The 26454-nt window shown below is 44.6% G+C and overlaps 1 protein-coding gene across 1 annotated transcript in view; it reads left to right on the forward strand.

The window, feature by feature from the left end:
• CNTNAP2 (contactin associated protein 2) overlaps window positions 1-26454 on the forward strand; it is a 1422049-nt gene that overhangs the window by 1289719 nt on the left and 105876 nt on the right. The window contains exon 23 of the mRNA XM_077778041.1: window positions 17096-17189. Within this exon, the coding sequence (XP_077634167.1) occupies window positions 17096-17189 (94 nt within the window). The remainder of the gene's footprint in view (window positions 1-17095; window positions 17190-26454) is intronic.

Consider the following 26454-nt stretch of genomic DNA (forward strand, 5'->3'; position numbering starts at 1 on the left):
GGCCGGAGCAAGTGCTGAGCCTGTGTTAAGACGCCCTCTAGCGGCCAAGAGGCATAACCGGCGCTGAGTGTGGGGAAGCAAAGGCTCCCAAGTCCTGAGTTGGAGCGCTGGTCGTTTGCAGCTACTGTGAAATACCGGAGGGCCCTGGGGTGTGGTGTTGCTCACGCACATGGAAGCTTGCCGTCGTGTCCAAAGGGAACAACCCAGGGATTTCGCTTCCGTCTGCACAATGTCACAGCTGTGCCCCCGAGCCTCCCACACTGGAGAGACCCAAGGGGGGTTTGTGAGTGGAGGGGTGTACGAATGAGCGGCGGTTATAAGAAATGAGGGTTGTGAGCTATGCCGTGCGCTCCGTGGATTCCTTCTACTTTCTGGGGCATATGTGCTGCGCGTGCTGCCCTCGGCCGCCACGTGAGGAACAGAACGAAGGAGCCAGCCGCGTGCTAACGTGTCTGGGATGTGGGACTCGGTTCCGAATGCTGGAGGGGATGCAGTACAGAAACTTGGTGGGTAGAGGAGAGGGTCCAGGCCGGCAGTTCGCAAGTGAAGGTCAAGGAAGGGCTTCTAAAAGGAAGGAGAAGCAAGAGAATGACTAGTGTCTTATCCCGCTGAGTGAGTGGCTGCCTCTGGGTCAAGCATCCTTTCTGATGCTGCCACCCAGGGCCACCAGCAGAAGTGAAACTCTGCTTTTCTACTTTTCAGACAGTAGAAACAAGCCCAAGGCTCCTGGTCCCCCCGGGGGGCAATGACATCAGGATCTGGATATTTTTAGGCCCGTGGCTTCCGACCTGAGCTTGTGGGTTTAACCCCTGCAGCCAGAAGGCCACGAATGCAGAGTGGGGAGCTGCAGAGAAAGAACGGACACGTTCCGGTACCCTCCAATGTCTGGACCAGCTCTGAAAACCTGTCCCGCTCCCAGAGATGGATGCCAGGGGGCTGGGGTCACATAAATCAGAAGATCCATAAACGGAGATGTAGTAAAAATGGGGAGAGGGGCAGGCAGATGACAGAGGTGACATTGGGGTGACCCTGCTCTCTGCTCATTCTCAGTATTCTGTGCACACACTGGGGGCATCATGTCAGACTAGCTTTGTGACAGCGCAGGCCCAGGCTGGCACAGTGGAGAAGCTTCGACTTTGAGCTCCACAGACCTCTGGGCTGTACTGCTGAGGATCTGCATCCTCTTAGGCATCATAACTTAATCCTGGTACCTCAGTTTTCTCCACCGTTAAATGGGCACACAAGAGTATCAGCCCACAGCGTTGTTAGCAGATTCATTGAAATAAAACGCGTAAACTACCTAACATGGACTCTGACTCTAGAGTCGACCTTCAAGAAATGTTCGATGCTGTGTTGATGATGGTGATACTGAGGAAGAGGAAGAAAGCTGAGAGTTATCTCGGTCCGTTTTGTTATAGCTTTCTCACACACACATACACACACGCATACGTGCAGAGCTGGGTCACGGGAGAGGTGAATTCTCTTCTCACATATCACACATACTTTCCCCTTGCCTTTTCTCTGCCCCATTCCTCACCATCTCTGCTAACATCTCCCACCCCTCCCCACTTTCTACTCCTTGGAACAGCCTCCAAACATAGCACTAAAAGACATTAGTGTTTCCAGATAGCTGAGCTTTCAGGCTTTCTATAAGCCAGCAGACTGGCCATCCACCTGAGTTTCCAGACCCGTAGCATTTACCCCACATTCTGAAGTCCCTCCATATGTAAAGATTTTCTTGATGCGCCTTACCGCTCTTTCACCTGGAACAGAGTTTGAAGGATGTGGTTATCAGTCCTCTGATAATGCCAATTTTTAGACTCCATCCTGAATATTGTTATTGCCGCCAAAACCTACTGGCAAAGTAATATCGATAGAGCTTCTGTACTAAAAAGGATGTGTTTACTGAGTTTGTTTTTTTTTAATATCAAGGACTTTAACTATATTACAGTTAAAATCAATAGAAATGCAACCTTTCCAACCACATAAAATGAGTTCATTTTTATTATTAGTCTTTTCTGCCATTACGGTGTTGTGATTGCGAAAGGAACCAGGTCAACTCAAGCTTCATTGAAAGACCATTAAAGAAACAAACTCAAACTCATTTAAATACTGAAGCCACTGCATTAAAAAGATCAATAAAGGAGCACCTGAGGTTGCTTTACTTAAACACCCCGCATATAAGAATCATTCCATAATCACAATTTGAGCAAACCTATAAACCTAGAAGACCAACCAATAAAGAAGAAAACGCTGTTTCATTACATAAGTTGAGAATGGTAAAGCCCTTAACACTAGTCTGATTAAACATTATAGCGTTTAAACTTTCTCTCAGTATTTTAAAACACCACCTGGCAAAGAATCATTGCTCAGTGAATGTCATTTACTTAGGAGAGCCATTAGCTCCCTGGGTCAGGAGAATGACAATGATAGAAAACGCCATTTTATTTCTTGAAAAATAACAAACGCAGAGTTAGCTACATTGAAAGGGAGTCTTAGCCTTGCAGGAAGTCAGGAAATTCTCTTTCTAACACTTAGCAGATATCTTACACATGGTAATGTGTATTACGTTGAATATTTATGACTGACACCATGGACTTGGATTAGACCAAACCTCTTGGTGTCTCAGCTCTCCCATATCTAAGTGTGATAATACCTTTCCATACCTACTTCCCTAGACACTAGAATGAAGACAGCACAATCCTCTTCAAGTTCCTCCTCAGAAACTACAACGTACATTGCAAACTTGAATAGTGTGTTTGGTTAGGATGATTTTAGAATCCAAATGGCTCCTCATGGCATATTGTATCCAATCTGTGACCCAACCTAGAATCACCACCTGTCCCTGCCTGACATCACCAGATATGGGAAAGATTCTATTCTTCTTAATTTAAAAACCACCTATTATGTGTTTCTAATTAAAAAATTAAGTGGATTTATTGTGGAATGTTTGAAAAGAACAGAGAGGAAAGTTAAGATTGCCTGAGAGTTCTGTTTAAAGCCAAGACCTCCATGTTTCCACTAAACCCACCTTGCCTACTCAAGGGCATTGTTATGACACTTCTGTCTTCCTTCTCCCCTGGCTCGTTCCCATCATCAAACAAACATGGGTATTTCTCTCCTTTAAAGCAAAGTTCTATCCTCAGGGCGCCTGGGTGGCTCAATCAGTTAAGCTTGATGTCGGCTCAGATCATGATCTCACAGTTTGTGGGATCGAGTCCCCTGTCAGAGCCTGCTTGGGATTCTCTCTCACCCTCTCTCTGCCCCTGCCCCCCACAAAAAAATAAATAAATAAACTTACCAAAAAATAGTTCTGTCCTGACCACACTCTCCTCTTTTCTTTATTTTTCTTGGCAATAAAACTCCCAGAGATAGTTGTCTGTGCTCACTGTTTCCGGTCAGCTTCTCCCATTCTTTCTGAGTCACCGTTATGAGGTGTGAATTGCATGTCATGCAATATGCACACGTGAAGTACATCGATTGAGGAGTTTTGATGTGCACGCTCAGGAAGCCAAGACCGTGGTCAAAATAGAGAACATTTCCAATACACTGGAAGGTTCCCTCACACCCCTTTCTTGCCAATCTCCTCCAACAACTCCCTCAAGCAACCACTCATCAAATTTTTAGTTCCATTTCTATAAAACTACATGTTCATTTTATCTGTTCCATAATCTTACATGAACGGAATCATAGAGTATGTTGTCTTTCATGCCTGGCTCCGTCCTTTCTGCATAAGGGTTCTGAGATCCATTCTTACTATATTCATAGGTGTATTTTCATTGCTGGGAAGGATTGCATTTAGGAATATAACATCATTTGTTGGTTTATTGATTTTTTGCTGAAAACTGGTGGATCGTTTCCAGTTGGGGAATATTATGAACAAACCTGTTATGAACATTTGCATGTATGTGTGTGTGTGTGTGTGAGTGTGTGTGTGTGTGTTTTATTTATGACATTTTTAAAAATTTCTCTTGGATAAATAACTGGGAGTAGAGTTGATAGGCTCTATGGTAAGTATATGTTTAACTTCCTTTCTATTTTACGTGACTTCCAGCAAAACTGGAAAGTTCCAGTTGCCCCACATACTCACCAGCACTTGACATTGTCAGTCTTTTTAATTACATGTGAAGAGGATGTGCAGCGCTACCTCACCTTGGCTTCAGTTCTCATGTCCCTTATGACTAGTGATGTTGAGCAACTTTTCATGCGCTCATTGACCATTGGCAAATCTTTCATGAAGCATCTGTTCAGGTCTTTTGCACCCTTTTTTATTGAAATGTTTGCCTTCTTATTACTGAGTTTTAAGAGTTATTTACATGTTTGGTGTATAATTCCATTGCCAGATGGGTGAATCATGAACAATTTTTCCTCCTTTTTCTCTTATACTGATTCTCAGTCATGCTTTGCCCACTTGCTAAAAGTTCTCCCATCAAGATGACCTCCTCACTACTAAATCTAATTTTCAGTTCCCATATTTCTCCACTGTAGGGCAATATTCCAAACAAGTGATCCCCTAACTTTTGGGACTTTGCCGTGTTCTTGTTTCCTCCTACGTCGCTGGCCTTTCTGCTCAGTCTTCTCTGCTGGTTCCTCTCCTTCCTAACCTCCCTCAGTTGGTGAATTTCTGGGCTCAGCCTGTAGTCCTTTCCTCTCTCCTGTTTTTTCTCACCTTTTTGGTGGTTTCATCCCAAATTACTATCCCAACCCCAACCTCTTCCTGAACTCCAGACTCACAACGCTGACATCACCCACACCTAACCAACTACTGGATGTCTAACAAACATTCAAGCTCAATATTTCTAAATCTAGCCTCCTTGGGTGTCCCCACACACAACCTGCCTCACCTGTATCCTTTCCAATGTGACTCAATGGCTACTCCATCCTTCCAGCTGCTCAGGTCTCACACCTGGGAATATCACTGGAATATCACCCTCTTGTTCCCACACTTGACATCCAGAAAGTCAGAAAGTCAGATTGGCTTGATCAAAACATCCATATTCTGAGTGGTCTCACCCCTCAGAGCTGAGCTCTGGTAGCACTGCCCACTTCTTGACAGACCCTCCATGTGACACCCATGTGACACCATGAACACAATGTTTGGGTGAGGCATCTCTTCTCTGCCATGCTTGTTTTGAACCTAAATTCAGCCCTTTGAATATACCATTGAATCTCTCCCTTTTTTATTTTTTAAGTAAGTCTACTGAATCTCATTCATTTTTGACGCAGCTTCTAAACTATTCATTTTTTTCATGTTTTTTTATTTATTTCTAGGAGAGAGAGAGAGAGAGACAGTGTGAGCAGGGGAGGGTCAGAGAGAGGGAGTCACAGACTGAAACAGGCTCCAAGCTCTGAGCTGGCAGCCATCACAGAGCCCGACGCGGGGCCCGAACCCACAAACTACGAGATCATGACCTAAGCAAAGTCGGACGCTTAACCGACTAAGCCACCCAGGCGCCCCTAAACTATTCATTTTTAAAAAATCTTTGTCCTATTGTTAGCTTACTCTCTGCAAAGACTTCTAGAACCAAAAGTCACACCTTAAGAACACAGATGCCCACAAGACTGTCCTTCCCTCAGACATCAGGTGCAAGTTCAAGGGTCCCAGGCCACCCTCATTTCTGACCAACCGGCTACAAATTCACTAATTTCTCAAACTCAACACTTTGGTAGAATGATTCGTGGAACTCAGGAAAGCGCTGCACTTATGATAACAGTTTTACTATAAAGGGTACAAATTGGAACCATTCAAAGTGAGGGGCATGGAGGATGAGATTTGAGAGGTCCCAAAGGGAAGGCTTCCTTGTCCTCAGGACATATCACCCTCCATGCACTTTGATGTGACAGCACAAGAGTACTGTATGTTGAGCTTCTGTGTGCAGAGGGTCTTCCCGGTTTTATTATATAGGTGTGACTGATACATTAATTGACCACCATGTCAGACTCAGTCTCCAGCCTTCAGTCAGATCACCTCGATTCATGCTTCCCACCAACCTTCTATCCCTAATGGAAATCCAGTGTCTCCCCACCCCAAGATTTCCAGGGGTCCTCTCTATCTCTAGGCTCTTCTATGGATGCTCTCTCTGAACCACAGCACACCCACCCAAATGAAGCTCGCACCTTCTGTGGTATAGAAACACTTAACAGCCATTCAAAGGGTATACTCCACAGCAGCCCCCATTAGATGTCTCCAGGTCGTGAGGAGGAGGATGCAGCATACTGAATGAAGTCTTGAACAATAAGCCACTGAATGCCACCCATTAGATATTGGTGTCTTCAGCAAGCCCTGAACCCATCATCCCTCTGTAGAGCTTTCTCATATCCTTCACCGCACTCAGTGCTGGGCTTACTTCTCTCTGATTCATTCCCCTTGGCTCCCTGCCTCCTTCCTCACCCATCTCCAGGTCTCACCACCATTATGTTCAACAAGAAGTCGACTCCAAACTTCTGGGACGAGATGAGTCAGGTGCTTGGCAGAAATAAAACATTGAATTTTCCCTCCTAGTAAAGAAATTGTGGTTACAGATAACTACAATAAATTGGGGAAGATGTAACATCAGAATAAAAATTAGTAAGTAAACTAACCCCAGCCATGCTTGGCTCAAATCCAGACCTCTCTCCCTGGCATTTAAAGCCCTGGACAATCTAGTGTCCCTTTGCTACCTTCCATTGTCATTTATCATTTGTCTCCAGAACACACCCTAAGAACCAGTGAGGCTGGTTACCTCACTGCCCCTAGAGATACCTGCCTCCTTCAAAATGCCTCCACTCTGCAAAGTTCTGTATTAAACCATGATGGCAGTTATTCTCAGTATCACACATTTTAGAATTTGGGGTAATACTTTACACTCAGTTTTCATATATTGTCTTATACTATTACTCCCTAATTGTTTTATCAGTCACAGTTCCAAAACAGGAGTAGAAACACCTTGAACCCATCTGGGTATGTCTCTATGTACATCTCAGCTTAGCTCCAGACCCAGGTGACAAGGTGGCTGGACAATAAGATCACATGAAAGTCCTTGCCTAGTGTTAGAAGGTATTAGGAGTCCTGTCATTTATAGAGAGACCACTGCTAGGAGATATGGTCAGGGAGTGAATTGAGCCTTATGCCAAGGGTCTCCCTCTTCCCACAAGGAAGCCCCCTGGGCATCAGGTCATCCTGTGGTAATCATTCACCCATGCCCTGGATGGCTTATGGGATGGGTGCACCACCGGACAGGTGTAACCTTCTTAGTAGTTCATACTGGCAGATGCCTCCAGCTGGTGCAGCCAACCTGCTCACTTCTAAAAGATTTGACTGGGGCACCTGGGTGGCTCAGGTGGTTAAGCATCCGACTTCAGCCCAGGTCAAGATCTCACAGTCCGTGGGTTTGAGCCCCATGTCGGGCTCTGTGCTGACAGCTAGCTCAGAGCCTGGAGCCTGTTTCAGATTCTGTGTCTCCCTCTCACTCTGACCTTCTCCTGCTCATGCTGTCTCTCTCTCAGAAATAAATAAAACATTAAACAAAAATTTTAAAAGATTTGACCAATTGCATCCTTCTGTGAGGAACTCCCCTTCAGATAAAGTCCTTGTATCTGGACTGACTAGTCACACTGAGGGCCCTGTGTTGAGAACTTGACAATCAGAGAAGCCATTCACTTCCACACAGACCAGTCCCAAACTCAGCAGATAAACAACATGACACCAATAATATCAGACACACGAGACTATAACAGTTCCACTCTTCATAGACTCATGAGACAGATGTTTCCTAATACGTCATTTTTATTGATGGCCTCATTAACACTCCCCCAAATGACTCACCCAGAATTCACCAGGGGCCATATTTAAATAACCCCTGAAAACACATGCTTGACAAATGGAGATCACAGGGGCTAGAAAAGACTAAAATAGAAATGGCCTCGATCACATTTGTCGTGTCTACATTGCTTCTCATAATTGTTCTCATTCTTGTTTTGTTATTCTTCTCACTTAATTAATGCAAATGTTTGCCACTACATTATATACTTTCAGCAACACATTAAGACCTGTTTTCAAAACTGACTATTTCTAATTTTGTTTTTACTCCTCTTCTTTGTCTTCTACCTTTTACCACCCATTTATTTGCTTTTTCTTACTCCTGGAAAGTCATTTTATAATCTACCAAAATGTGTTTAGCCATGAGCCCTTCAGGAAAATATGCCATATGAAATGATTTAATTGATGCTAATTATGTAAATTATTGTCAAAACCACCCACTACGTATAATGATTAAATTGACTGGTTACTGAAGTGACTTTAAATATGAAACTATATAGGGACCTGGGTGGCTCAGTCAGTTGAGCACTGAGTTTGGCTCAGGTCATGATCTCATGGTTCTTGAGTTCGAACCCCGCATGGGGCTCTCTGCTGACAGCTCAGAGCCTGGAACCTGCTTTCGATTCTGTGTCTCCCTCTCTCTCTGCCCCTCCCCTACTCACACTCTGTCTCTTGCTCTCTCAAAAATAAAATAAACATTAAAAAATTTAAATATGAAATTGTATAAAAGCCACAGGCTAAGCTCATACTAGATCTTTAAAAAGAAACTTGGAGGCATAATTACTAGAGATTAGTTCAGATATGGATATTTAAAGCCTTATCTTTATCTTCTGAATTCTCATGTGCAAGTCGAAACACAAACCTAAAGTCCTAGATATTTTTTGACTGAATTCTTTGAGAAAAAAAAAACTGTAGAGCGTTTGGGTCATTTCTACCATAAAAGTCTTTAACACTAATGCTGTTAAAGAAATGCTATATCAGCTGTGAAATAAGAATTACTCTTCCCATTCACTGATATTGCTAAGAACTGTACGAATTTATTGATACAAAGCCAGTATGTTTGGTTTTTTAACAATTTATGCTTTAAATAGTATTTGGTGTTTTTCCAGTAGGTGGAGTGTTAGGCTAGGGGAAGCAGGCCAGCATTTGAAAGCTATTTTTTTTCCTTTTTACATTTTTGAAGAATTTTTGACATAAAACATAAATCATTTAATGGATTCATTAATTCTTTTGATGTATCAGTACCACTAAATTCCAGTTGCCCTTGACCTTATGAGGCAGATATATTGTGCTGATTGTATTACCATAATAATAACAGCACAGTAACAATACCAATCAATACTTACAATGCCTCTTGTTTTAAAATTGTTTATCAAGCCATCAAGGAAACCTCCTGACATCTCTGAGAGAGAAATAACACACACATACTTCAAAGAAGGAGCTGTCTCTTAATCCTTTATCTCTTAAGCCTTAATCATTTCTGGAAGAGAACCTTCCCCTGAGTTTATTAATATTGGTTCAAGGCTGATGCTACCGCTAGAGTCTATGAACTTGGGCAAAATTACTAACTCCCTGGGACCTCCTCTGTATTTGTGGGGAAAGAGGAGACAAATGAGCTGTCTTTAGGCTCCTAGCTCCTTAAAATGCCCTGACTGAACCTGACCTTTATATAAGCATTTCCTTGAGGCTGAATATTAAGAACCAAATTTTCTGAGGTATTTAAATACATATGCAGAGATAGCTCTGGTTAGACATGTGGGTCTTAGAACTGAACGTGAGCACACTCTGCCCGGGATTTATAGAGTGGGGTGGGGGGCCTTCTTCTCACCCCCTGCCCTCACTAGGACTGCCTGCCATGGAATAATGTGCTGAATGACACTGCATTACTATGCCTGGGAGCCAAGGCTTAGCAGCAGTCTGCTCAAAACCCCAGGGACCTGAGGGGGACCTCGGTGGCCCAGTCGGTTGAGCATCCGACTTCAGTTCAGGTCATGATTTCAAGGTTCTTCAGTTGGAGCCCCGAGTTGGGCTCTGTGCTGACAGCTCAGAGCCTGGAGCCTCCTTTGGATTCTGTATCTTTCTCTCTGCCCCTCGTCTGCTCATTCTTTCTCTCTCTCTCTCTCTCTCTCTCTCTCTCTCTCTCTCTCTCTCAAAAATAAAGGAACATCCCAGGGACCTGGGAAAACACCACTTCTTAGGCCCATAGAAGCAAGACCTTTTCAGAGAAGCCTTAAGTATCATCTGGCCCAACCTCCTTGTTTTATGAAGGAGGAAACACCAAGGGGTGTTGGTGACATGTTGAATGTCAAGCAGCTGTTGAGTGGCAGCACCAGGACCTGACTCCCATCCCTGTTCCCACACCCACAAAACGCCTCTCCTCTCTCACACTGGAAATCTGGAAGAGTCCCCGTAGAGACCCTCACCAGGAGAGCAGGATTCCCAGTCCCGCCCACCCTCCAAGGAAGAGAAACAGGGTCCTAGCAACCCAGGTGTTGGAGAGGGTAGAGCAGTAACCAGAGAAAATGAGCGAATTCCAGCCACATATTCTCCTCTTTCCCTCCCCATGGTCAGATGGCTGTGTTGGGAGAGAGCCCCCAGCTCCCACTGACAAAGTGTTTTCTCTTCTAGAAAGACTTGGGGCTGGTGGATTCGGCTGGGTCTTTCCTCGCTGTGAAGGCAAAGTCTCCTTTGCTTTGTCTTGGAGCTACAGGGACCCCAGAGCCAGATGCAGGCTTAAGAGAAGGAGCTAAGGAGATGATGGTTGAGCCCAGCTCACCAGGGCCCCGCGCTGAGGCATCAGGCTAGAAAAAAAGAGAGTGGTCAGATATTAATTCCCAGGATAAGGAATCATTCATCATCTTTGGCGAAGGGAGAACAGATCATGCCAGGCAAATACCAGGCACTTACAAAGCCCTGAACGAAGCATGTGTAAGAGGACTCAGTGGGTCCAAAGGACTGGGAGATGTTGAGTAGGGTCCGAGAAGAGAGGCAGCAGGGAGGGGAGAACACTCTGCCGTTCCCTCTCCTCACTCTAGGAAGATGCCACCTTCTCCTCTAATCTTGTCCTGAAGACGCAAAGGCTCCCTGGCTTGTGTATCTGCAGGTAACTGAGTTATTTGGTTAACGCCCCCATTCATGGAGGCCACAAACACACTGGGCACCTCCATTACAGACGTTCATCACCAACCCAGTCATAAAACCTGGACTGTTTCTCACATATCCCATCGTTCAGCTACAGAGGAGAGTGTTTCTTGGCCTCTTTCCTCCCTTTAAGTATCTCTGTAAGTGGGGCTCAGGAGCTGTGTAGACCAAAATCAAACTGAGGTAGAATACAGTGTGACCTCTCACTGGATCAACACCCCAGGTGGCCACCTACCATCTGCATCGCTGGTCACTCTTGGAATTGGAGGGACAGTCACATAGCCTGACAGTGATAGACTGGGAGAGGCAACACGCTGGCTCCCGCAGTGATGCCCTGTGGGCCCGGGAACGGGCTACACTGAGTAGTGGGCCAGTGTCTACTCCCAGAGGCTCTCGGAGTAGGGGGAAGGAAACCAAAGCATAAAGATTCAGACTCACAGATCAGCCATCAGCCCGTCTCCTTTCACGCAGTCTTCAGACATATTCACCCAAACCTGATGGCCGCAGAGTTCTGTAGGCCTTCCATCACTGGGTCATCCACAGAGCTCTCCTAGAAGAACCAAGTTCTAATGGAAGTAAGAGCCAGGGTTCCCATGCCTTACACACACACACACACACACACACACACACACACACACAGACACTTCAGTGCGGCTCAGCCAGTGATGACTCCTTTAATAAATATTAAGCAAGCACCTAAGGTGATACAGGCCCACTCCAAGTGGGCCATAAAAGGGCCAGGAGGTTTACTAGATAAATCTGCAGGAAAGAAGCAGCCACAAGTCCAAAGGAGAGGGACCGTCCTGGGTTCTGACATCTGGGGTGTTCCCTCTGCCTGCTCAGCCCCGGCTCAAGGTTTCCCAAGCCTGAATGGCATCAGGCCAGGCGCTGGCTCCCAGAGGGGGACGGGTGGTAGGGGTTGGCCTTGTCCTCATAAAGTCACTGTCTAGCCAGGGGACAGGGAGGGACGGGCGGCAGCCCTGTAGCTGGTAGAAGACCCACGAAAATTCCACATTACTGTCTCCCCCTCTCACGTAAGTTTACCGTGTCCTCTCCACCAATGAGAACACAGTGGCTTGGGGTCAGGAAGAGTCACTGTAGTGCATGAGCCCTTGGTGCCAGGCTTGAGTCCTGCTCTTTCCCTTTCTCGGTCAGTTATCAGTTGTGAGCAGCCTGCAGGGACCCCTCTGCGGGCCCCCAGGTGGGACGAGGTTAAGATGGGAGAGAAAGGTACAGTCTCTGCTCTTCAAACTCCTTCTCCTATAACATCCATAGGGGGAGGGGGGGCCAGCTGGGGATGGAGGGGAAGGGAGAGTTTGGGGATAAGACAAGCTGATTGGTTTCGTCCCTAATATCTGTTTGCAATGACCTTTCCTCATGGTCAGGTTTCAGCTTCAACGCGGAATAGAAACCCCCATCAAGATGGTATGTTCTGATTCAGTGTGTCTGAGCTAATTCCACGTATTACCCAAAACTCAGGATGAGGAAAGGAGGCGTGACATCCCGGATGTTTGTCCAGAGTGTCGCTGCATCTGGGGTGGAGCTGCCCCTCCAGTGGTGCGCTGCTTCAGTCTTTCATCTCGTTCCTTCCCTGCCTCATCCACTCCACCCCCAAAACACAAGCAAGGCAGATGAAATCCCTTCAAACGCAGGCTTACAAATGCAAATGAACTGAAACTGTAAAATAATACCTGAATGAACATTAAAGCTCTCAACTCTGGCGCTTAGGACAAGGGCCCCAGCCCGATTTCGATTTCGGTATAATGGTAAATGTTGAACAAATTAGTGCTCCCTTAAGGTCACCTCGCGGCACATGGAGTCACAGTCCTTAATTTTTATGAGCCTCCATTACACAATCTCTTATTGCCTCTTAACTGCCAGTAAAATGACCACCAGCTAAATGCACAGCAAAATAGTTCACGTGGACCCCAAAGAAATTACCTTGAAATTATTACACTTAACCATGGCAAATGCACCAGAGCTCATTGGAAAGGAGGCGGCTGGCTACCTGGCAATACACGTGAAATGATGTAGTGTGACATGGCCTTGGGCTTCTCAGGTTCAGCCTTTCTTGCCTTATCTGATTTTTAATGCATTTCCTCCTTCAAATGTCAATACTTAAAATACGGCCGATCTTCTCCCTTCCCTAGTTGGGATGGCTGCACTAATTCTGGAGACTGTCGCTGGTACCTTACCATTTGGTCTCTGGCTGCAATGCCAATTCTGCCACTTACTCTCCTTCTGACTTTGGACACTTTTTGTATTACCAAAGAAGAGGACACCTATCCAATATTTAGAAGTAAATAAGATGTGAAAAGCCTAGCAAGCCTTGCATACAGTCGTTGCTCAGTACATGCTTCCTCCTTTCCTGGCGTAGCTGTCTGGGCCCGGTCAGGAGACAGAAGCCGCACAGTGGGTTAAACATGGGGGATTTGGAAATAAGAATTAACTACAATAAAGGGAACCGACGATAGAAGGGAACTCCAGTAGAAGTTCCTAGAGGCTCCCCCAGACCTGAGGAACAGTGGAGGATCTCAGACGCCATTGGAGAAGGTGTGATGTTCAGCCCTCCGGAGAGCAGAGGGGTTCTGGTCTGGCCAGCCTGGAGCTGGTCTGCTTGCTGGCTGAGCAGGAAGTCACCCCCGGGAGTGCCTGTGGGGAAGCAGGTGCATGTTAGCCTGTGGTGTGTGTGTGCAGTGGGAGACAGAAGGCGTTTGTAGCACGTGGGCCATGGGGGGTGGGAGAGGAGGGAACTGCACAGGGCATCTTATTGTCATCTGGAGGGCTTGTCCCCAGGCTGTGCCATCACGGAGGCATCACTCTGAGACCCCACTTCCTTGATGAAGTAAGTCTTAGGAGTATTCGGAACATTTACAATAAATCAAAACCAGGCAGGATCACTGATATTTCACATGACAGCATCAAGATTCAGAAACTTTTCCTTCAACACAAAAGAAAAAATAAACCTTAATATAAGTAGACATAAAATTTAGGTTTTGGTTCAAGTTCTTAACTCCATATATACAGGAAGGGAGGAAAGTTGAAAGTAAGCCAGGAATTTTATTTTACTGTGAGCTCAACACAAGTAATATTAAAGGGCTGCTAAACAGCCAAGTCAGTCTGGTCTGGATCCATAGAAACAGTTCAAGGGAAGAAAGGTAATTCCACGGGGTGGGTCAGGCCACATCTGAGAACTGATTTCACTCTGTGTGCACTTTATTTATTTTTTTATTTTTTTTAACCTTTATTCATTTTTGAGACAGAGAGAGACAGAGCATGAGTTGGAGAGGCGCAGAAAGAGAGGGAGACAGAGTCCGAACTGTCAGCACAGAGCCAGATGCGGGGCTTGAACTCAGAGACCGCAAGATCATGACCTGAGCCAAAGTCGGACACCTCACCGACTGAGCCACCCAGGTGCCCCTTTGTTCACAACTTTAAGAGTTACATTAACATATGTCAACACATTTTTATTGAAGACCACTATGTGCTTGACACTGTACAGGGCCAAAAGACAAAAGAAATCTAAAAGTTTAAACATCAAAATTTGACAGCTTCTAAAATCATGTATGGAATATTCATAAAACGGGATACCAGTAATTCATGACAAATAATGACTTAGTTGTAGACTTATTGACACAGAATTTCATACTACATCTTTAAGTAATGAAAAGTAAATACAAAGCAATATGTGTAGCTGGGTTCCATCCAATTCCTGTAAAAAAAAATTAAAATAATATACATGGAAAAGTTGACTTGATGAAAACACTAATTATCACCAGGTGGGGTTTTTTTCTGCAAATCTATACTATTATTTTCTCTATAATGAACATACATGGTTTGAATCCATCTTTAAGTTCTTTGAGACAGATAAAAATATAAGAAGTATTTAGGGGAAGAGCATCGCTGTGAAGCATGTAGGGTAGCTGATCATACTGGATTATGTTGGCATTCTATGGGTATCTTTTTTGACCAAAAAACTTTCTATGGAAGTGGAGGGAAGGACAGCAGCAGTTACCTACATTTGCCACCAGATGGCGCCAAAGCAGCTAGCTAATATTCAGCAGCCAGCATAGCAACTTCATGAGATTTAAAATATCTTAAGACTCCCTCGGCAGAATAAGTGTCCTGTTAGTGATGCACTTAAAATGATAGAAAACGCTTTAGATTTCGAGGTGAGCATGCCAGTGTTTGCTTTACCAGTGTTTTTGGAGCTCTGTTCCAGTGCCACCAGTTCTCGCACACAATATTTTTACTATACCGGCTCTACAGGTCAGAATTCCCCAGATTCCCGAGATGTGATGAGTCTTTGAACCCCGGCTTTTCAATAAGCCCTGAGTCTCTAGTAAGCAGTCTCCAGAGTCAGGTGAGGTCATTCCTCAAAGAGGCTCATTGTCCACGTGGAGCAGGAGATGAGCTCGCTTCCCAGCACCTGTTTGTGCAGACAGCAGCCTGGCTTCCTGAAGCTTCGCCCATCTTGGCGGTGACCCCCAAGGACAGGGAGGGCTCCAGTTTCTGGAGTCTGTGCTGCCACCTTCAGCAAGGCCCTGTGTGCAATCCCAGCAGCGCAGGCACCGTGGTGCAGTGCTTCCTTGATCTGCACTTTACCCCACTTACCTTAGCAGGTACGCAACCCATCTCAAGAGAAGCGAAAGGCTGCGAAAGAGATTTTTCACAGGTGGCTACAAAGTGGCACAGAAAACTCTAGGGGCTCCCGGTGGGGAAAACAGAACTAGATCGTATCAGTTGTAAAAAGACAGCTAAGGCAGGAAAAGCCATGTTGGGACGCGGAGGACAAGAGAAATCCTCGTACTGGGACCCCAGCGTTTGCACTTCGTTCGTGGGAAATGTCATCAGAAATGTGCGTGGCTCGGACAGCCATTATCTGTAAGCTCTTTCCACCTGATTCTCTTCCCTTCCTTCCACTGCCAACTCACCTCCTCTCGGAAAGAACGAGACATTCTGGAGCAAATGTGTCTTTGTCCCCTCCAGGCTCTATTGTCCCTGCCCTGTGGGAGTATCATCCTAATTTGATAAGCCAAAAAACTATATTTTACCCAATTTGAGTTTCAACGCTTGAATATACATATTTATGTATATATGTTCATATTTGAATATGCATACCAAAGATCAGTATTGGTCTGAAAGCTTATAGTATGGAAAGGTGAATAAACCTGGACAATAAGCATCGTTATTCATCGTTATAGATGTAGCATTTTCTATCTCAGAGATTAATACTGGAGATTGGATCAAGTAGACTTTACTCTTATTAAAATGAGCAAGGGGGTTGCCTGGGTGGTTCAGTTGGTTTAGTGTCCAACTCTTTTTTTCTTTTTAAGTTTATTTATTTATTTTAAGAGAGAGAGAGAGAATCCCAAGCAGGCTCTGCACTGACAGCTGTAGATCCTGCTTGGGATTCTCTCTTTCCCTCTCGTTCTGTCCCTTCCCCACTTGCTCTCTGTTTCTCTCTCAAAATAAATAAAAATAAATTTTTAAAAAGCAAAATACATAAAATGAGCAAGGATCTTAATCCAACAGAAAATGNGCTCTGCAACACCAGGGCAGAGCCCGATGTGGGGCTCAAACTCACAAACTGTGAGGTCATGACCTGTGCTGAAATCAAATGCTTAACTGACTGAGCCACCCAGGTGCCCCAAGTGTCCAGCTCTTGATTTTGACTCAGGTCATGATCTCAGGTTCGTGAGTTTGAGCCCCATATCGGGCTCTGCACTGACAGCTGTAGATCCTGCTTGGGATTCTCTCTTTCCCTCTCATTCTGTCCCTTCCCCACTTGCTCTCTGTTTCTCTCTCAAAATAAATAAAAATAAATTTTTAAAAAGCAAAATACATAAAATGAGCAAGGATCTTAATCCAACAGAAAATGTGCACAAATTCTTCACACAAAAAAATGTGCCTACGCTGAAGAACAATTCATCAGGAGTCTTCACTTACCAAGCTCAGATTGCTTTCAAATAACCCCACAGAAGGAATAGACGGTCTTCCTGTTTTCTCAGGCTGGTGTTTCAGAGTCAGCACCTTCTGAAATAAGATATCCAGACACCGGAGTTCCAAGAATGATGTCATCCCCCCCAGGAAGATTTGATTCCAGCACAGGTTAGCCATATCCTTCTAAAGGTGTCTCTTGTTTTCTCCCTACAGCTTGATCATTATCCTTCTGTGAGTTACCATCTGCCGAGTTCATCTGACACCCTGTTCAATTCTCCCAAGTCGCTCTTTCTAGGAAAAGTTATAGGTAAGAATTCTGTGCTGTAGGTATAAACGTACGGTAAGAATATGTTTGGCATAAGAATTGTTAGGTGATGTGAATTTGGATTTTTTTTAAGTGACTGGGTCAATTTCTTATCATTGGATTCGGTCACCAATATCTTTCTTCTTGGTCCAAGAGGTATGTTGTTTTTCTCAGTGATGCAGAAGAGAATGTTTATCAGATCATCTTGGGGGTAAATTGTTCAAGCGATATGTTCTAAAGCCACTGCTTTGCCCTTGAAACACATTGTGATTGGTGGTTGTGGACACTGTGTCCATGAAGGAAGCAGAGCCAGGGTCGTTTGGGCTGCGATACAAACCGAAACACAAGTGAAGCCAAGTGCCTGTTCCCTGCTCCTTCATTGGCTCATTAAAGATCCGCACCTACTAACAGTGTTTAATTTGGTTTCTTCTTTGTCTAAACACATCAGCGTGTTCCGGTCTTCCTCTCCTTCTGAGAGCGCTCGCTGAGATTACAGGCAAATTGGAAGGCCAGTGGGGATGTGGAAGTTGTGGTGCAGCACTCACCCTGTGTGTGTGATTGTGAACCTGACAGTCACTCGTGCCCTTTCTCACCATAGATCGGCTCTGTCTGGATTAAATTACAGATGTGATTGGTTACATATTTTTAAGTGATTCATGTACAGTCAATGGAAGAATATATACATATACATACAGACTTTTTTTTTTTTTACTATGAGACTGTGTATTGTGAGCCAAGAATGGAAATGATTAAGATGGTGGGTGATGCGTGGGCCAAGGAGAAGGTGAGTTTGTGTCCAGCAAGTAGTGGTGATCAGAAAGAATGTCATTAATTGTATAAAACACACACACATACACACTCATTTTAAAAGATGAGGGCGGGGCATATAATTAGGAGAATAGGTGACCTGACCTATAAGGAAAACAACAATGATGTAGGCCGTTATGGGACTTCCTGCAAGCTGACCTCCATCCTAAGCACCGTAGATAGATAAACTCACTGGACCTTCAGAGTGAGTCTATGAGATCATCAAGATGATTATTCAAGAGCATGCAAGACTGTCTCCATTTTACAGATGAGAAAGCCAAGGCACAGAGAGGTTAAACATCTTGCCTGAGACCACCTACTTAGTGAGAGGTGGAGCTAAACTTGAACCCAGGCAGGCAGACACGTTGGCCTGCACCCCCAACCCCTTTTCCATAGTCCCTGTGCTGGTTGACCAAGAAAGGAAAAGAGGAAGAATCAGAGGGGGGCAGTAGAGGTTAAGTGGTCGAGGGACACGTCCCACATCTCACACCAGAATATGGCCAAGAGCAAAAAGTACTCCTGGACTCAGAAGCAGGAACACACCAGGCAAGGCAGCAGACAAGCAGAGTGGGGCATGGGCCCCCTGAGGGAAGGGCTGCGTCCTCAGGAAAAGACAGGATGGGTGCCACTTGCTCAGTGGCTGTCTGGGAACAGAAGGAAGGCTGAAATTCATAACCACACACTGTGTGCTTTGTGCGAAACATCTCATGTGTGTAGATGTGATGCTAAATGTCACAGCCACCCAGTGAAGCCAGAGCTATGACTGTTACCCTCATCTGGAAGCAGAGAGAGCCAGCTGCCAGAGTCACTTATCTGGTCTGTGGTCACGCAGGGTTTTCAAGGTAGGGCTCACTTGACAAGAGCCCGTGGCCTTAAGTAGATCAAAGGAACTTGTCCAGTGGGGATGCCATCAGTCAACAACAAGAAGTGACTGTTCAGTGGAGGATAGCCTCGCCATTCGTACGAAGTCCATCGTGAGGCACTGGGGAGTGCCCGCGTCTCGCCACATGCATTCCTGCAATTCAGTCAAGAATAACTGAAAATGTTAAGTGCTCCTTCAGGGCCATAATCATTCCTTCAAAACAGACTCTACAGCATGATAGTATGATATTCCTGAAGACGCTACACTGGGATACTCTTAGAGTGACATCCACCATGAACTCACGCCTGCACCAGTGAATTCCATGGCTTCATGAAAGTCACAAAGTCAAGTTCTGCCGGGAATGCTGAGGGATATTAATAACTTCCCTCACTCTAAGTAACACTCTCTGGTTCATCAGTAATTTGGGCTACATGATTCCATTCACACGTGAGCAAAATCACAATATCTAACACAGCATGGACCTTCAAAGTCATGAACAATAACACCATAAAGGCACCATCCTCTGAAACTAAAAATTTACTATACTGTACTCTTTCTCTCTTAAAAATAAATAAACATAAGAAAAAAGGGGTGGTGGTGGTGCCTGAGTAAATAAACATAAGAAAAAAGGGGGTGGTGGTGCCTGAGTAGCTCAATCGGTTAAGTGTCTCACTTTGGCTCAGGTCATGATCTCACACATCATGAATTCAAGCCCCACATCAGGCTCTGTGCTGACAACTCAGAGCCTGGAGCCTGCTTCAGATTCTGTATCTCCTCTCTCTCTCTCTGCCCCCTCCCCTGCTTGCACCCTGTCTCTCTTTCTCTCTCAAAAATAAGCATATAAAATTTTAAAAAAATTTACTGTGCTATTAATCTGTGACAAGTGAGTGTTACACCCAGATTTTTCTGTAGACCAAAGGAAAATTGTGCTGTGCACTTACACTGTGTGTGTGTCAATGAGTTGCATAAAGAACATATAAACACCTGTAAGGAAGTCCCTGATCCCCATGTGGATATGGAAGTATGCACAGGACAGGAAGGTAAGATGCTGCCACTTGTCCCCAGGGCAATGACTTCCGTTAGCAACTGACTCTCATCTGCCCTACGTTTCTGAACCCTTCTAGAAGGAAGTCAGAATCACTAGCAACAAAGTTCCACAAAGTAGAAATTTCATCAGCTCTCATTATGTCCATTTTTTATCATTTACCAGCTGAGTGAAGTCATAGATTTTACAGATGTGATTTCCAGCAACAGATTTAATAGTATCTCAAAAGTCTTTAAATCGAGGGAGAAAAATATAAGTCAAAGCCTGAAGCAGGATTTCCTGTTTACTTTTTCCCCCCAGTGTTTCTATCAATGTCTTGGATAAAGATACAAATAGAATGTATATTAATTACACAAATAACACATAGCTGCGAGGATGATTTAATAAGTTGGATGGTTAAAACAAAAACCTTCAAAAGCATCTGGATGGCCTAGAAATACAGAATAAAATAATGATATGAAATATAATAAAGACAGACTTACCTTCTGCATTAAACCAAAAAAAGAGGGGGAAACCCAACTAAGTAGAAGACAGAAGACCTCCTGGTGTCATGAAAAAGACTCAGGTTGATTTCATGGGGAGTTTGGTATGAGCCAATATGTTGGGGTGATTTATGTTTAAATAAGTACAGTACTGAGCTATGTTAATAAGAGAATCATATCCAGAGCAAGAAGGACAGTCACACCCCAGCAGGATGTCATGGCCTATCCCTAAGCACCTCATTTTAGGACAGATATTAATCTTCTGCTAAAAAGAGTGGATGAACAAAAGCCTCTCCCCCCCAAAGTAAAATCAGGAGGCCTGGGGATACTAAGATATGATTAAAAGACATGAGAGAATCCATTTCCAGACTTGGACAACTGCAACCTGGACGGGGGAAGCCACAGAGAGGCTGACTCACCAGGACCAGAGAAGACTAGTGAAAGCAAGACTTCAGTCCCTATAAGAAGGACTTCCTAATAATTACTGCTACTTAAAAAAATGAGTGGCTGCCATTTTGAGGCCATGGACTCTCCATTACTGAGAGGATTTCAACAAAGGCTCACTGGAAATTCGTTTGTACTTTGTGTTTCCTGAATTGAGTGAGGCCAGATTAGAGCAAACCTAAAAACCCTTGAAACCATATGATTTATCATGGGAGTAATTTTCTCTTTTAAAAAGATGGGAAACGCAACATTGAAGTAGAGAGACGTTCCTCCTGTTCCATGTGAGAACCGAGAGGGTAATTTGATTCAGGGCTCCTTGATGGCAGTCACTGCTGTGGATGCAGGCTAGATATGAATTAGAAGAGCGTCAGTGCACACTGCTCATCCTATTGTGAATGTCAGTGAAATAGCCTGTTTTCAGGATGGCATATTCATTCTACTTTTAATGTTCAGAAAGATAATTATGAGCCCTCTTTCGTAATTTTTTTCCAATTAACTATTTGTGCCAGGGTTGTAAATCACAGTAATATAAACTCATAATAAAGTAGATGTATTTTATAAGAAAAAGGCAGCAATTCCTCTGCATAAATTTGAGAAACTATGCTTGGAGAAAGTTGAATATGGATGCAGGGCAATTGTTGCTTGACTAATCATTTGTCAGTGGCAGTGTCTGGATGATAAAATTAAAGGTAAATATTTATCCATTTGAATTTAACATAGTGTGTAAGTCTTAATGCTCCCAGATCATAATATTTTCCAAGCCGCTATTATTTAAAACAATTCTGACAAAAGATATACCTATTGGTAACCATTCTATGATTTCTATTATATTCTAAAATGTGAATATTGTGATCTTTTGATAAAAGATCCTTATTTGAGGGCTTTCCAAAACATTCTTGAAAGTTGGCAAAGACTTTTCACACAGCAACAAATGACGTACTTCTATCTCCACTCACTGGTGAGGTGGTATACTGTGGTAGGCATTATACTGCTCACTGAATATTTCTGGTCAAAAGTTATAAGTAGAAAAGACATATGCAAATTTCTGGGCTATACTGTTTAATTGCTGGTGCAAGACCCTCTAGAGTCCTTCTGTCCCTTTGTCATAGGGACTGGAAAACCTAAAAGCCATAGTGTTTTCATCACCTGGGTCCCTCTATGACCATAATGAAGAGACAACCCTGTCAACTCATGACAAAGCTATAGCACAAGAAAAAAAAAGAGAAAAAAAACTCTTGCTTTTTTAAGCTACTGAAACTAAAGTGCTATTTGTTACTGTGGCACAACTTCACCTATCTTGCTTGATACATAAGAGTTAGAACTAAGAACAGACTTTGCTATCCACGTGGGTTTATACTCTCCCTTAATGACTTGCAATCTGTATGACCATGCAAGGTTACTTGATATCCTGTGCCTTCTGTTTCCTTGTGTGTAAAATAGGGATAGTAATCGACCATACTTCACAGGATTTGGCAAAATAATATGTTTAAGAGATAGTACAGGGTCTTGTCACATAGTGCGTGTGTAATACACATTAGCTATTTTTGTTCAGTCATAATTAGGCAAGTATGTAGTGATCATTTGCCATATTCCAGGCATTTATATGCCATTGATACCAGTAATGTTCAAGAAAGGCACAATTGTTGCCTTTAGAGGGCTTGAGCTCTATCTGGAAGAGAGGAAGTAGAAGCACACGTGACAGGGCAAACGGAAGAAGGAAGTACAGGATCCTTCAGGAACAAGTAGGAAGGGTGCTTCACCCGGTCCAGGGAAGGTATGCCAGGGAAGGCATACCAGAGGAGGTGGCACAGAAGCTGAGACCTGAGTGAGAAGTCAGAATTGTCTGGGTAAAGGAGTAGGGTGGCATAGAGAGCAAAAAGAAGAGGGGTTTTCCAATTCTCCAATTCTCCAATTGCTCTACAACAACCTACCCAGAACCTTGTGGCTAGAACAGTCCTTTTTGATTGCTCACGATGACTTCGTGACCTGAATGGATGTGATCTCAGGTGAGGCGTTAACATGACTAGATGTTATGGACGCCCAGGAGTCTAGCAGAGGCTGTCAGCCCGGGGGCCTCGGTTCTCCCTCACGGCTCCACATCATGGCCACGTGGGTTTCCTCCCTGCGTGACATCTGGGCTCTAAGAACAGGCATTCCCAAAAGTCCAGGTACTAGCTAGAGACCCCTAAGACCCCACTTCAGAAGTTACTTGTGTCCCTTTTACAAGTTATTGGCCAAAATCTGGACTCCAGCCCATATTCCAGGAAAGGAGAAGCAGACCCTACTTCTTGGTGACTTTGTGACAAATTCCCAATGTAAAGGAACATGTGGGGTGGGAGGTATGGTTGTGAGCATCTTTGGAAACATAGTGTGCTGTGAAGGAAGTTTGAGGAACCAAAGCAGGCTTCATTCAGAGTGGTTGAAACTACAGCGTGAAGAGTCAAGTGATACTTTACGACTGGGTCCAAATGTCCTCCTTTGCCCAGGACAGTCCCAATTTGCTCCTGCTGGGACAAGAATGAATTATCAGCAATGCCGAGATTCACTCTAAACACATGACCCAGTGGGAACTGATAAATTGTGTGATCACCTGTCTTGTTTTGGGTTCACCCAAGAGAAGCACTTGAGATCAGAGCCCCAGCCTATGTTCCAGGGAAGAAGAAGCCTCTTGGGGGAGGAGTGGCAAGGAGATGAGGAGATGAGAAAGGGCAAGCAGATGAGGGTTTGAAATACACTTGACTTGGGAGAGGATCCCAGGGCATATTAGTAGAGCAGTGAAGGGGAAGAAACAGAGCATTATCAAGTCACTCACCATTGTGGGCAGTGGAGCTCAGAACCAGTGGAGAATCGTGGGAGATGGTGCAGAACCTGCCTCAGTATCTAAACTGATGCAGGTGGAAGCCAGGGCATCACTCCACTTCCTCCCTGTCCAGGTTGGGCCAGGACTATTAACTCCCCAACAGTTCCTGCTTACCCTGTGTCCTGCCCAATGTGCTCCCCAGGCCAGGAAAAAAAAAACAAAGCACAGAGCATGGGGGATCACAGGCCTTGGTCTTTGGATCAGAGGTGAGTGTAGAGATATAAGGCAGGGCCCTGGCAGCGTCTCTATGTTACAGGATTTATTTACAAGGCATGTTAAGGTTTTAACCTTGGGAGCAGAAAGGTGTCATGGAAGATGTTTTTTGTTGTTGTTTTTTTTAATAAGGAGAATAGCTGACCAGGTTGACACTTTAGAAAGACAACATCATCTGCCAGGTGAAAAACTTCTAACAGAGTGAGTAAAAGGCTGCAGGGACATTAAACTAAAGGCTGTGTGGCTGTAACAGAACTGCATATTGTAATGCATAGGACAACTCAGATATGCAGAGGAAACGTGGCATCTTTATTTATCTATGACGATCAGATCTTCCTTCCAGATAGCAAGGGCAAACCTACCAAATGCCCAGTCTAGTTTGTGGTTGAGTCTGCCTCGATCATTTCAACGGTCGCTTCTGGTTGTGCTCTGTCCCTCTTGAGTAGCAATGGCCAGTCTCTCCAGTGGCCTTCCCCATCCCTGATTCTTTCTATAACGTGGTGACCAGGTGTACAGAATACAGACAGGGATGGGCAGCAGGATGTGGCAGCTTAAGTGTTTGTTTGACATCATCACAGGAAGGGACAGGGATCATGCTGTCCTTCCCTAGGTTTGCATGACCTGCATCTACTGGCCTCTAGCGCAGCATCCTGATGGTAAAAAATCTGTGGTTAGTGAACTTCTAGTCCCTGTCTGACTCCTGCAGTGCTCCAAGGAGCATCTGCCCTTGTTCCCTTTGCTTCCTTCTGTCCCCCTGCCTACGGCTCTCCTTTGAGATAGACTCCTAGTCTCTATCATGCCCTTCATCCTTCCCATGACAGATGTCAGCACCCCCAGGGCAGCCCTAATGGAAACTCATTGGCTTTATCTCAGAGTCCACTCCTTTCAAGACTGAGAGGCTGCCTGTTCACTCTTCTTTCCTTTTTTAACAAGGCTGGGTTGCCCTGTGTTGGTGCAAGACCCCCTACATGGCAGCCGCCTCCCAGAACCCCAAATGGGAAAGGGGGACACGAGCCCCCTGCCTTCAGTCCTATTCCTTACCCTTTATAAACACACCTCCTGCTCTCGGGGGCAAAGCTTAGCTCTTCTCTCTCCCTCTATGTCTCCTCTTTCTCTCATAGTCCTCTCAGGCTTTAAAACAACAACAACAAATGCCTTGCTTTTACTTCCTGTTTCATGTAGCTATTGACAAAAAAAAAAAAAAAAAAAAAAAACACATATAAACGAACAGTTCCAAAACTCAGTGGCTTAAAACAGCAATCATTTTTTCTCGCTAAATGTGGGTCAGCTGAAGACTGATGTCTCTGCAGGACATCTGTCACCTTTCCCCTGGGATTGTACGGTTAACATGGACATCTTCACCAAACTGCAGAGGCGCGAGAGCATAAGCCCACTCGCGCGAGCACTTTTCAAGCCTTTAGTCTTGCCACACTCACTAACATGCTGTCATCCACAGGAAGTCATACAGCCGAATCCAGAGTTGAGGAGAAGGGAAAGACTTCTTCAGTAGGAGGAAAGGCAAAGTGACAAGGTAGAGGCACAGACACAATGAGGGAAGAACTAGGGACTTTAACACAGCCTACCACGTTCCCTGTCAGCAAATTCTCTACAACTAAGAAATAGCCTCCGTCTTCCCCGTGTTAGCCTCCGTCTTCCCCTGTCTTTTTATCACAGGAAAACTCTATGACCTGCTTAGCTCTTGGTAAGTTAAAAGGTATGAGTAAAGGAATTGGGGGAAATCATTTATTCACCCAAAACTATGTTGAGTGCTCATACACACCAGGAGACAGGGATAGGACAATGCATAAGGCAGAAAAACCCTTGCCTTTGTGAAGCATACATTCTAAAGGGCATGGACAAAGAATGAGAAAATAGTTGATAAAATGTTAGCTAGTGATCAATGCTATCAAGAAAAATAAAATTGTTTAGGAGTAGAGAGGGTTAGGCTGGCTGGGAAGTCCTGTCAGAGGAGATGGTGTTCAAGCAGAGACCTGATGAAACTACAGAGGGCTATGTGTCGATACCCAGAGGAAAAGCATCCTGGGAAGTGTGGAAGGTAATGCAGAGACTGGGAGATTAGGGAGAGACATGCTGGGCTTGTTCAAGGAACAGCAAGAGAGACGGTGTGACTGGAACACAGTAAGGATGGGACAGAGTGGTACAAGATACCCAAAGTTAGAGGGTCAGCCAGCAGCCAGACATTGCAGATTGTAGACCATTGTGGAGACTCGTATGCTAAGGGAGATGGGAAGGAGAAGATGACTTCGATCTCTTTTATGTTTTAGAAGTCTCATTCTGGCCACTGTTTGCTATATTAACAGCAGCTGTTGGGGGGTAGACAGGGGAGGAAAGGCAAGATGGACACAGGAGACCAGTCAATTCCAGTGGTAGGGCCCAGGTGAGAGAAGGTGGTCCCTATGCCAAAGCCATAGTAATAGTAGCAATGGAGAAGTATTCTGAATAGGAATGTTTTGAAGGTAGATCCCATAGGATTTGGTGATAGACCAGATGTAGCAGGAAGAGATGTCAAAGAGGATTTCTCAGGTTTTGGGCTT

Source organism: Crocuta crocuta, unplaced genomic scaffold (assembly GCF_008692635.1).
Source record: "Crocuta crocuta isolate KB4526 unplaced genomic scaffold, BGI_CrCroc_1.0 scaffold128, whole genome shotgun sequence".
Lineage (NCBI taxonomy): Eukaryota > Metazoa > Chordata > Mammalia > Carnivora > Hyaenidae > Crocuta > Crocuta crocuta.